This window comes from Pteropus vampyrus, unplaced genomic scaffold, assembly GCF_000151845.1.
Source record: "Pteropus vampyrus isolate Shadow unplaced genomic scaffold, Pvam_2.0 Scaffold11, whole genome shotgun sequence".
NCBI lineage: Eukaryota > Metazoa > Chordata > Mammalia > Chiroptera > Pteropodidae > Pteropus > Pteropus vampyrus.
Window position 1 is genome coordinate 1,013,065 of NW_011888792.1, and position 13,600 is coordinate 1,026,664.

The 13,600-nt window shown below is 36.7% G+C and overlaps 1 protein-coding gene across 1 annotated transcript in view; it reads left to right on the forward strand.

Moving 5' to 3' along the window:
- The window catches only part of CMYA5 (cardiomyopathy associated 5), a 97,933-nt gene that overhangs the window by 53,154 nt on the left and 31,179 nt on the right, over positions 1-13,600 (forward strand). The window contains exons 5-7 of the mRNA XM_011377392.2: positions 1,358-1,380; positions 5,697-5,815; positions 11,510-11,659. Coding sequence (XP_011375694.1) covers positions 1,358-1,380; positions 5,697-5,815; positions 11,510-11,659 — 292 coding nt within the window. The remainder of the gene's footprint in view (positions 1-1,357; positions 1,381-5,696; positions 5,816-11,509; positions 11,660-13,600) is intronic.

The following is a 13,600-nucleotide window of genomic DNA, read 5'->3' on the forward strand; positions in this document are numbered from 1 at the left end:
TCCTTAAAACCCAGATCCAGCTGAAGGATACATAAAAATCAGGCCACAGCATCATCTGTCTGTTCTGTCACAATGGATTGGTCACCTTCTAAGAGGAAAGAAAAGCAAACTGAAAACCTTATTTATGCCATGCTCTCTTTGGGGGCCAGCTTGATCTCCCACAGCCTGGCATCATCATACTGGCCCCTGGGCCTGTCATCTTCACTGCTCCCTAATCTGAAGTGACCTCTCATTAGGAGCATTCCTGCTGAGTTTCACCAAGTGGCAGAGTGTAACATTTTGGTACACTTTCAGCATGCAAAAGAATGACATAATATGATACTTCTCTCAAGCAATATGTTGATGTTTTTATAAGGGTCTTCCTGGGGACCAGATTTCTTAATTCAAACAAGTAACTTATAGACAGAGATTCCCTTGGAAGCTCCTCAGATTGCACCACAGAGGCATCCCTTTGCTCCTCTAATTTCCTAGAACATTCAGTAAGGTACTGGTTCTCCATGGAGCCAGGATTATCCAGGACTAATAGAGGTTTTTCCCTGAGGGCAGTCTCAAACCTAATTGTCAAACTGGAGGAAAGGACCATGTTGTGATGAGTGGGACCTCCCTTTCAAAGCTTCCTAGCCTTCTAGTAAAGTTTGGAGACAGAGCAGGGCAAATTGGGGCAATGTTAGGCTTTTGATTTGCCTTTGGGGACACCTCCAGCCAGGGCAAATTTAGGTGAGGTGGACATGGCATCCTCAAAGGAGAGTGAAAATCATTCAGTTGCTTTAGGTTTAATTAAGGCACAGCTTTAATATTTTAAAATTAGGCACCTCTTGTGAAGTGTAACATTAATAAAATGCTTTGTGTTCCCAAAGAACCTTACATATGTTTGATAAGAATATTTTTTTCTCTCTAGGCGAACAAATCATAAACAAGAAAGCATTTTTTTTCTGCTTATACATCCTTTTTAGGAAATTTGGAAAGCACAGAAAAGATAACTACTGATTACATTTTTGGTATATAGCCCACATTGAACACATTTAAATCATTTTTGTTGTTTTCAGAGAATTCTATTCTGGAAGCCATTTGTTAATGAATAGAGAGAGGCAAAGCATAAGCAACTCATTGCTGGCTTTGCTGATTATATAGAGTTACAGCAAATCTGGAAATTAAAGCCCCCTCCATCCCTGCCTAGACATCCACTCTTCCTAATTTCTTGCTGCCCCAACTGAAGCCACAAAAGAGAAACAACCTAAAGGGAAGCTGGGAAGTAATGATTTTAGGACATGCATAACTTTGACATTCTAGGTTGGTTTTTCTTTTTGTCGTTAATTTCTCTCTCTCTTTTTCTCTCTCTCTCTTTCTCTCTCATAAGTCGTTTGAGGAAATCAATGAAAGGTATATAAAACATGGCACAATGTAGTGGCGCCTGAAAATAGCATGACTGTATGCTTTATTTTTAATATTTTGATGCTTTATAGAAAATGAGCTGCCAATTAAAACAACAAATACATTTAGTGAGCCACTGGATTTTCACTTTTAGACACAGTGCTTTTCAAAGCTAAATGACAGCTTTGAAAGAAAATTGCATGTGCTTTAGTTAAATAACAATTATCGTAATGAAGGTTTTTAACTGCTTCCTTAAGATGTAGTCTGTATTTTCAACCTATTCTGGACCATCTTTCCTGTCACTGTATACAGAACATTTTGTAGATACTTAGACTTATTAGTTAAATATGAGTGTTTGAAAGAATCATTTATATCTGCCTTTTGTAATTTTATGACTTAATGTAATCTTAATGGAATGTTCTCTCATGTTCTCTTCAAAAGATAAGCATGCATTTTATCTTCTCTTTCTGATCAGCTAACCTAAATCAGTCTTCCTTTATTGATGTGTTTGTTTTTGCTGTTGTTTTTAACACTCAATCTAAGAGAAATTCTTCATTCTTTGAAAAGGCAAAACACTCAACAAGAAATTCGGAAATGTTGTCTATAAAAACGTATAACATCGGATCTCTGTTTATCCTTTGGAGCTTCTGATATTAAAATGCTTATACTGATCTGACACATTTTCTCTTTTGTTCCATAGCAACACCTGAAGTCTTTCCTACTGGTTGAGCCTAACGTTTTAATCTTTTTTACCCCCTTTAATATAAATTTCTAAAATTGTAAATATTACCTTCAGTTTACTTCAATGTCAGATTATGAACTAGCATAAAGTAAAATCAGAAGTTTGTATTTGTGATATATTAAAATATAGAAAAATGGGTCAGGATTAGAAATCTGATTTTTTTAGATAATGAAAACTACACAGATGAATCTTATTTACCTTTAAAAAAATCTGTTCAATGGAATATTGCCAATAAGTTTTAAGAAAACAATTTGTAAATTAATATTGGCATTACTCAGTAATGGTTTTAGTACAGTGACTCTGTTACAAGTAGAAATACCCAGGGAGCTTTTAAAAATGCTGATGCCTGCATCTTACCTCCCGAGATTCTGGTTTAATTGGTCTAGGGAGAGGCTTGGGCATTTTTAAAGCTTCCTAGGTGATTTTAATGCACACAGCCAAGGCTGAGAACCTCTGGTTTACAACAACCTATCCCCTGGCCCAGTGGTTTCCAAAACTGTCTGTGCCTAAATTAACCGTGCGGTTTGTGAAACTGAAGCTCGTGGAACCTCAGCCTAGATCCACTGCATGATTAGCCCCATGCTCAAGGCGTCTGCACGTTCACCAGTTCACACGCAGGAGCCTGGGGCACACTAGGCAGTCTAGAAACTGATAACCAGGCCTTGCTCCCAGTTTCCTTTGTTTTTGAAAAATTATGCTTTTCTTCTACATATTATTGATACTTATTTTTATCCAAAAGTATATGAATTTATGGTGCCATTCTTTATACAGTGGACAGTGTAGATGCATATTTGTTTATTTATATTTCATCCACTCACTAATTGCAAGGAAAATTTGGTGAATGAAAATTTGCAAGTGCTTTTACCTTAAAAAATGCTATGGCACATTTTTACTTTTCTAAACATTAGAATATTAACTTGCTAATATGAATTGACACCCATTTAATTCTAAATACCATTTCTTTAGTCTTGTGCTTGAACTGTTCATCTGCGTGTCATTGCAATTAATTTTTATTTCATTGTCCAATGGACAATGAATTAATCTTTGCTAAAGCTGCATGTAACCTAAAGGAGGTTATACTTGGGATAACCAGTAAAGAAAAAAGACAACATAATTTGGGATTTGGTGAAGAAATATGATAAAAACAAAAAACAAAAAACAAACCCTGTTAAACATGCATACATGTGATGAAACTTGCCCATTTCACTAAGAAGGCTTTCATGTCCTCAAGGCAACTTCTTCCTCAAAGTCTCAATGTTATTGGTATTCCTTTCTATGAGAAGTGCTAATTATCTAGATTTTTTTTTTTTACCTTGTTGCTTTTTCTGCTTTTATATTATATCTCTAAAGGCAGTGTTTGTATAGTAAATGATTATTCTCAACACTGTAAATGCTTAAATTAAGGAATGCTGTCAAGCATATTTAGACTCAAAATTTGCATATTTTGAAAAACACATTTGCTTAGAAATTGCTGTTCTGTCAAGAGAATGCATTCTTTTTCTCTGTTGTGCTCGTTTATGTTAACATAATGAAAAAGACTGTCACAACCATCGTTCATAAAAAGATGTCCACTTGCCCTTTCACATATTGATGTTAAAATTGAACAGGTCAGTGCGTAAGGGAAATCTAGAACATTTTACTTATGGTATCTACAACCAGAGTTTTTATACTACAGAAAGTCCTCTAGTCAATGATGTGTATTGAGAGGGCTTAGTATATGTACTAGTTCCTACTGTTTGTTGACTCTGAGTCTATCATTTTCACCCTTTGCAACTCCAAAGCCTTAATTTAGGCTTATGTTGTCTTCCATCACCTGGAGCATTGTGGGGTCCTTCCAGCTGACCTCACTGTTTCTCTGGTCTGCCTGCTCTCATCCTTTCTCAGGTTTGTGCTGGGGCATTTTTCTAAATTTCCCTTGCATAAAAACTTCTGTGACTCTCCCTGCCTGAAAACATAAAATGGAAACTCTAGGTGGATATAAAGGGCTCTTCACAGTCAAGTCACAAACCACCTTTCTATTTCCTCTCTGTCTCCATTTCCTAATTTTCAAGGGAGCCCAGTGTCACCTCTTGCCCTTGAATGTGCCGTACTTTTTCTGAACTCTAGACCTTTATCCAGGCCGTTCTAGCTCCAACCTCCTTACCTTGTTTCTGCCTAAAAAACTCCTCCTCATCCTTTAAGACTCAGCCCCATTGTCACCTCCTCTTCAAAGCCCCTACTGGAACCATCTCCCCTAAATCAAATGATAGTAAATTTTATTATTTCTAATACTAGTAAGCATAGTGGGCACTCCTTAAATGTTTTACTTATATTTTATAATCTTTTTCCCTCACATTGATAAAAAAATTTACCGGACCTGAGATCTTGATGTTCTCATCCAAATGAAACTTTGTCCTCTTATTCATTCAAAACATATTTATTAAATGCCTACTATGTGCCAGGTAACACATTACAATGCAGTAGTGAACAAAACAAAGTTCTCTCCTGACTGTAGATTATATATTCTGGTGAAGTAGACAGACAAAAACAAATAGTGTCAAGAAGTAAAATGCAGAAAGGTAAGGGATAGGGGAGATAGGCACCACTATGATTAGTGTGTTCAGGGCTGGCCTCTTTGAGGAGCTGACATTTGAAAAGAGTTCTAAATTAAGTGAGGAAGGACCCATAAAAGTATCTAGGAGAAGAAAGTTCCAACAGCAAGTGCAGAGGCTTAGAGGTGACTCTGTGCTGCCCATACCAAAAAGTCCATGATCCTGAAGCAATGGAGTTCCTCACAGATGCTTAATAGCTGGAAGATAATTTCAGTCCTCTATGAGGGAGATTCACAAAGAGCTCCTAACCAAAATTAAGCCTCCTCGTGCTGCAGATAAACGCTTTTGCAATCTCTCCTTCCCCTTCTCCCTCTTCAGAATCCACCTGTTTTTGTTTTTTGTTGTTGTTGTTGTTGTTTTTAGGTCCAGATTTCACCTGCATACAAATGCTAAGAATTAGTATTTGTTGGCATCCCTCCTTAGATAGTCTTGAGTCTATAAAAACTATTAATTTATAAACTGTGGTTGTTTAGCCTTTTAAGAATGTATACACTTTATCCTTCTCTGCTGTATCCCTATTACCAAGAACAGTACCTGGCATATAATAGGTGAACATTTTATTTTTGAAAGACTAAATGACTTAAAGCATGATAGCGAAGGTTGAAAACAGCAAGGACATCATGCAATGTGTGAATTTCCAGATGGGCTCTGAACCTTTATATCTTCAGGAACTAAATAAAAACAACCATTAAAATGTAGTAATTTTTAGGACCAACTTTATATGTGCAAAAATTAAGATTTGATGGAATCTATTCAGACTTGATGTAGGAATGGAATTTCTAATATTATCAGTTGCACTGACGAATCCTAAGAATAATTAGAGTTTAGACATATATTCCTAGGCTTTGAAACAGTTTAAACCCTTTTTGGATACAGTGTCTCACAAAACCACCACCACCACCACCACCAACTTCATTTTGAACCATTATATTTAGCTTTCATTCTGTACGTTAATACTTTCTTGACTTCTATGAAATATTTCCTCCTGATAGGTTGCTTTCTGCAATGGAGAGCACTGCTTCGTTAGAGAAAATGCCTGCTGCATTTTCACTTTTTGAACATTATGATGACAGCTCGACGAGAAGTGGCCAGACGTTGAAACAAGTGGCTGGTAGGAATTGTAATATATTACCTTGATGAAATTTGGCAGTTTTTCCTTTCTTGTTTCATAGGGTTTTTGAATGTAAGGAAATGTAACCGGAGAAAGAGAAATCTTAGTTGTAAAAATCTAAAGCTAGATTCTGAAATAAAGCATGAGACTACCATACCATTTCAGTTATAAACTCCTTTTCCATTTGGAGGCTTAAGACTGTGCTGGGATATTGAGGAGGTGGGACGTGTGGCAATGGAACCAAAAGGTCTCCTCTTATTTTCCTTTGTCAAATTGGGTTTCTGTCTCTCTTTTCTAGAGATTATTTGCTTCATACCAACAGCCATGTAGAGAAGGAAAAATAAATCAAATATTTTCATATGTGTTGAACAGATTTTTCCTTATAAGTGGTTTTCCCCTCTTCGATTGAGGCCTTTTTCCTTTTTTTTTTTTTTTCAAACTAAACAGATTAGCTTAGAGAACTCACAGCTCAGCATCATGCTCTGTCTCCAGGAGCCTCCCACTCAGCTGTCAGAAGCATCTTGCCGGCTCTTCAAAATATTTTTTTAATGTGCTATTTTAACAAACAAGACAATGAAACTTATTTAGATTTCTCAAAGCTGCCATGTTTCAGTCAAGTTACCAAGTTTCACTTAACTGTAAAATGTACTCAGATGTCCTCCTTAAAAGATACTACATTCTTTCAAAACCAACTTAAAGACAGTTGCTATTTTAGAATTGACGATTAATTTTCACTTCTGTAGGAAGAATTTTAGTTTAGTAACTAGTTAAAGGCTATTGTGTCTTTAACTCATTTCCTGTTTGCCCTGAGAATACCCTCTGGTGGTGCTTGCGGCTGCAACGTTTACCCCGAGGTAACTCGTGGATTACAGTCCTAACTTTACCCACAAAGTTTGCCATACTTCTCCCATGCTTTTCAGAGAATTACATCAAAACAGGACTGATGCAGTTGGGACAGCTTGTTTGAACCGAAAACAGATGTTAAATGATCTGAAAGAAAGGATCGCAAAGGGGATGGCTATAGCCAGGTTCTGTGGTGAGTTTATGGCACTGAAATGGTGGGACACGGAGGTGACAGTTTCGTCAACATTCCGCAATGATACTTTGATTTAAATAAACAACAGAAATGGAAAGAAAACTAAGGCGCCATGTGTCATTGTGGATCATAATGAGAATACGAGAGCAGTGGACCTGGCTGATCAGATGCTCACTTCCTATCCAACTGAGTGCAAAAGGCACAAGTGTTGGTATAGGAAGTTCTTTTGCCACCTTCTAAACATTATAGTGCTGAACTCCTACATCCTGTCCAAGAAGGACAATCCTGAGCACACGATCAGCCATGTAAACTTTAGACTGACGTTGATTGAAAGAATGCTGGAAAAGCATCACAAGCCAGGGCAGCAACATCTTCGAGGTCATCGGTGCTCTGATGATGTCTCACCTCTTTGCTTGCCTGGAAGACATTTCCCCAGGAGCACACCACCAACATCAGGAAGACAGAATCCAACTGGTTCCTGCAAAGTTTGCTGCTCGCACAACCACCACCACAAGGATCTCAAGGAGACCCAGAGAGAAATACGATATTTTCTGCAGAATGTTCCACTTTGTGGTGTTTGTGGTTTGTGATGTTCCACTTTGTGGTGTTCTGTGCTTTGAAATTTACCAAATGAAAAAAAAATTATTAAATACTGATCATCATATACATTTCTGTTACCTTAGGGTTAGAGTCAAGTTCCGTTTAGAAATAACTCCAAGAACAGTTTTTATTTTGTTTTCACACTGAAAACCAGTCAGATTTGCTTCAGCCTCAAAGAGCATGTTTATGTAAAATTAAATTAATGCTGACAGCAAGTTGTACTTTTTTTTCTAAACAGGAAATGGGTTAAAAAGACCCAAACCCCCATCAACTCTATATAAAGTGAAAAATTCAGTCATTTATCCTAACAGGTTTTCTTTAGAAATGTCTCAAAACAAAAGGGTGTTTTCTTATAATGTCTTTAAGAGGCATTTAAGTAGAGCAGTGATTGCAAACTAAGACATTCTGATGAACAGAGTAGACCTTCTGCTTTTAAGGTATTCATTATATGCTGTTGTTTATTTAGAAGGATATTTGTTTGAATACCTGATGGACAATGAGAGGATATTTGATATATTTGAGAGGTCACAGAGTTAAATTGTCATTAAGTGTTAATGATTCACTGAGAAATAATAGCTGTGGTAGTCTCAGTAGTTCCAAGCCATTTTTGAGAAATTGATCCCTGAGAGAGAAATGCTGTGGGTTGTGTGTCTGATTCACAGAATTGGGGGCCAGGGTGTTGATTTGTTGCTAAATAGTTTTTGTTTATTTTGTGACCAATGACGCCTCTCAGCTATAAAGTTTCCACCTGGTACCTAAAAAGTTAATCTGATCAATCCCTAAACCAAACAGATATAATAAGGAAAGATCGTATAGTTTTCGCTAATGTTTATCCCACACTTACATGATGCCTGGCACTATGGAGACTGTTAAGCATATACTATCATCTAAGCTCACAACAACCTGAGGAGGCAGGTTTTATTGTTATTGACAGGCCAGGAAATAGAGAGAACAGAAAAATGTCTCTCATATTGCCCTAGATACACCGCTATTTGGGGTATGGGTAGTGGGGGAGTTTGGCTTCAGAGTCTTTGCACCTGAACCACTGCTCTACACCAAAGAAGTGGAGTGAATTGCTGTTAAAGGAGAGATAACCATACATTAGTGACAACCAAGGCTTCAGTGACTCTGGCTCCTGGGGGCTTTAAAAATCAATTGTGGTAAAATATGCAGAACATAAAATTTACCATTTTAAAGTATACAGTTCAGTGGTATATTAAGTACATTCACATTGTTGTACAGCCGTCACTACCATCCATCCCCAGAATTCTTGTCCTCTTGCAAACCTGAAACTCTGTACCTATTAAATAATAACTCCCCATTTATACCTACCCCCCTTCCCCCAACTCTTGGCAACCACCATTATACTTTCTGTCTCTATGAATTTAACTACTCTATGTACCTCAGATAAGTAGAATCATACAGTATTTGTCTTTTGTGACTGGCTTATTTCACTTAGCATAATGTCCTCAGTGTTTATCCATATTGTAGTACGTGTCAGAATTTTTTTTTGCCTTTTTAAGGCTGAATAGTATTCCATTGTAAGTCTATACTGCATTTTGTTTGTCTATTCACCCATCGAGGTACACTTGGGTTCCTTCCACCTTTTGGCTACTGCAAATAGTGCTGCTCTCCTGGGGACTTTTTTGAAAGCCAAATAGAGTGAGAACCTGTATCTGGCCACAGGTTCTGAAATTCTGAGTGTGACGGCAATTATGGGCACACTTCATCAGGCAGAGGGAATCCATGGAAGTGATTCCTCTGCCTAATTTCTTAGCCTCTGGTGAAGAAGCCTTAAAATCCCATTTTGTCATTTTTGGCATTACTCCTATTTATGTTTATTACTACAGAAGTGTAAACAGAGTTGCTAACATATAAAATCTAGGTCTCTACTGTTCATCATCACAGGAATTGTAAATCCAGCCATTGTTATTAGATTACATCTATGAAATATTCCCATTTTAATTTTAGAATACTTTAAAAAGTAAGAGCGCTTCCTGTTTTTGAAAAAAGATATTCTAACTTTAACATTTTGGGGGGAAAGAGCACATTAAGTACAAAATTATTTCTAGCCTACATGCTTTGCTTAATTCTCTGCAACTACTTCTCCCTTAATATTTGGTGATGGGAGGAAGGGTCAATTAGCAGTTTTTAAGTTAATTAAGCTACCTGAAAGAGATAATTTTGAAAAGTCGTTAACATTTTTAAAAAGTAGATATTGCTTAATGTATAATTCATAGAAAGAAAAGGGGAGCATTTTCATTGTTCATGCCTCAAGGAGTTCTCCAGTGCCGTTTCGAAGATGATTGACAATAGTTGAAGCATTCCGCTGGCTCTTTGGTAAACCTGGGCAACATGAAAATTTACTGCACTTCATTTATCTGGATGGACTCCTTTAGGATGTGACACTGATTTCCTGCTGAGAAGACAAACAGTGAATTCAAAGATAGAAGAAGGATCTCTGAATCATTATCAGTCCTTGGGGAGATACTCTGACAAGCAGGCTTCCTGCCTTATTATTCAGCCTGCTCAGCATGCCTTAACTCTACAGTTCCTCCGTGACTTACCAGATGGTAAATTCATAGATCAGCCCCCATCTTAAGGGGCTTCTTGCCTTCTCCCCACCATTTTCTGTGTTCTTGCCAAGGCCATTTGCCTTCTGATGTTGGTACTGGTTATGTGTCAGGAAGTTTGCTAAGCACTTAATATACATTATCTTGCTTCTTACAACAATGCTAGGAGGAAATGGTATTATTGTTATTGTTGTTTTCCCAATTTAAGGATGAAGACACTGAGGCTAAGATAACACAGCTAATAAACGGATGATCTGGCATTTAACCTTAGGCCAGTCTCTCTGCTCTGAAGCCCATGAACTTGATCATTTTCTTATCCTGCTTCTCATTTTTCATACCTGTGTATTTCTTTAGCTCTTTAGCTCTTTATTGAATCTTTTCAATTTGTCTTTTTGTTCCATTCTTTAGACCCATTTATTTTTCCTCATTATTAACTTCTTGTCGAACTAACCTTGTTTTCTTTTCATTCAGTGTTGACTTTTAATAAAGTAATCTCATAAAATTTGGCCCATATTATTTCAGTAAGCTTATCTCTCAGGAAATTGTTGATTGGAAAAAATAATCACAAAAATTAATTTGAAAGCATGATACCTTTTCAACTATGGGAATAAACTTTTCCTCTAATTCACAAAATATGCTCAATGCTTTTGTATCTCAAAAATTTTGGAAGAGAATTTCCTAGGAGCTTGATCTATGGTGTTATATATACCATTAATGTTCAGTTTACATAATTATAGACTTTTAAAATCTCTAGTAAAACACTTGAGAATATTGTTGTCTTTAAAAATCAGAACAAGATTATACTACATATCAAAACCTTATATTTGAATCAGTTAATAGGGTACTTTTTTCCCATACGTAATTTTTACATTTTGTTTAATTTTTTTAAACTCGTGGGTATAGTAATGTTGGAAAGAGAAGGTGGGATAGTAGTTTCAGAAAGTGTATTTCGATATTTTATTCATGCAAATCTTTTTTTTAGCCTTGATGATATAGCAACTATAGCTAAAAAGCTTTCATTTTTCTCCATCGTGAATATAGACTCTATATTAATATAGAAGGATATAGCATTGTTTATCTATCAAAGCACAGTCAAGTTTTTGTTTTGAAGGAAAGCCAGATCATTTGATGCATCCTCTACCCTGTATAAGTTAATTTCTCTAAACATAGGACTATAGAAGAATATTATCGAGCGATCTAGTTTGGGTATCCATATTTGTTTATTTCTATGTGTTATACGTGCATATATACAAATGCATAGAAAAACACCTCGGAGGTAAACAATACTCAACTGTAAAAAGTGGTTGCCTCCAAGGGATATCCTTGGGGTTGGGGGAGGGGGTGTGCTGGGAACAAGGGAAGCCTGCCAGTTTTACTCCATGTATTGTGTGAACTTTTTCAATAAGCATAAGTGACTTTTGCAAAAAGAAAAAAATTAATCAACAAAAGCGGCATTAGTTATAATAAATCTTGCTTGTATTCCAGTTCCACAGCCTCCTAGGTTAGAACCTCAGGAACCAAATTCTGCCACTAGCACAACAATTGCAGTCTACTGGAGCATGAACAAGGAAGATGTCATTGACTCATTCCAGGTGTACTGCGTGGAGGAGCCACAAGATGACCAAGAATTAAATGGTAGGATTGGTAACACAAATATGGGTTCATGTGTACATTTCTGCATCTCAGTGTGAAGTATTTAAACATATAAATATTATGACACTTTCCACAAAGCATTCCTAGCCACATATGAAAACAACAAACCAACAACCATGTACGAAATAACATAAAAGCAAAATTTGGAAATTAGGATCAAGAAAAACAAAAATGCATAAATATCACAATAGTCAACATGGATATTGTAATTGATATTCAAATTTGACTTTGAGTTCTTAGGATAACAGAAACAATTGGGTGATTCTCATTTTCATAAGGGAAGTAACACACCAGAGTTAAGGGGAAAATAAAGTTTCAGTCAGTACTAAAGTCTAAAATACAAGTGTAATGTGTGCCACTTTGTAGAGGAGAAATGAGCTATATCGGACAGTGTCTGCCACAATAATTTTAATGCAAATGCAGCTTTGGATGTCATAGTTGGCATTTTCTCGGATCCACCTTTGATACAAGCTATTAGCAAACTATAAAGGTTAATTCAGAGTTTAGACTTCTTAAGGCATAGGCCTAGTTATGGTGTAGTTTTCTGGTGTCCCAAATTAATGCACAGTTAGAAGTAAAAGTGTTTAGTAGGGTGAGAGGATGATACTTTTACAGCTGAGTCTCTGTAGCTATCTCTCTGTTCGGTAGTATTTCTAAAAAGACCTAGAAGCCAGGCATTTTGAGGTTGTACTTCCTAATGAGTCAGAGCTGAGAGGGCTGGCATTTTGTGTCGAAGACAGACTGATATATTTTAGAAACCAGTTGAGCATGTGACGGGTTGACATGCCACAGGAGCCCAATTTGTAATAAGGAATTAATTATAATATATTTCAGTTATTAATATTTAAATCTTTAAATCTTTTGAAATGTTATGTGATTCTTACTTAAATTAGAAAAAAAGTAAGAAAAGCAACCATAGGCATAGTATAAAGATGGCTGAGTTTGTCCATAAGAACTCCTATTTTATTGGGCGTCTATGATTATGTAGCTGTCACAGCACAATAAGATACATGCTGTTACCGCCATTTGTAAGTGAGAAAACTGTCGTGAGGTATAGCTTGTACATGGCAAGGGCATGATTCAAACAGAGATCTTTCAGGCTGCAAAGCTTACGTTTTTGTTTGCTTGACTCTGTGTTGGTTTTGTTATGCAGTCATCCCCCCCTTATGGGAGGTTTCACTTTTTGAGGTTTCAGTAACCCACAGTGAACCTCAGTTTAAAATATTAAATGGAAAATTCTAGAAATAAACAATTCATATGTTTTAATTGCACACCGTTCTGAGTAGCGTGGTAAAATCTTGCGCTGTTTTGCTTCACCCTACCCGGAATGTGAATCATCACTTTGTCCAGCATATCCATGTAACAGCTGCCATCTCAGTTATCAGATTGACTGTCCCAGTATCACAGTGCTTGTGTTCAAGTAACTCTTATTTTACTTAATAATGGCCCCAAAGCACAAGAGTAGTGATGCAATTCGGATATGCCAAAGAGAAGCCATGCAGTGATTCCTTTAGGAAGAAAGGTGAGTATACTGCAATAAGATACTGAGAGAGAGAGAGAGAGAGAGAGAGAGATTGAGAGAGAAGGGAGGAAGGGAGAGAGGGAGAGAGAGACCACATTTACATTCACATAACTTTTATTATGGTATATGCTATAATTGTTATATTTTATTATTATTGTTGTTAATCTCTTACTGTGCCCAGTTTGTAAATCAGACTTTATCATACATATGCACGTATAAGAAAAACATCGTATATAGGGTTCGATATTATCTGTGATTTCAGGCATCCACTGGGGGTATTGGAATGTGTTCCCCTGGGATAACGGAGGGTTCTATTGTACCACACTTCATCTCCCTGCGTATCCAGTTACATCATGAAACTTCTTGGCTCTCCAAGATTCCTCTTAGCAACTGTTTATTGC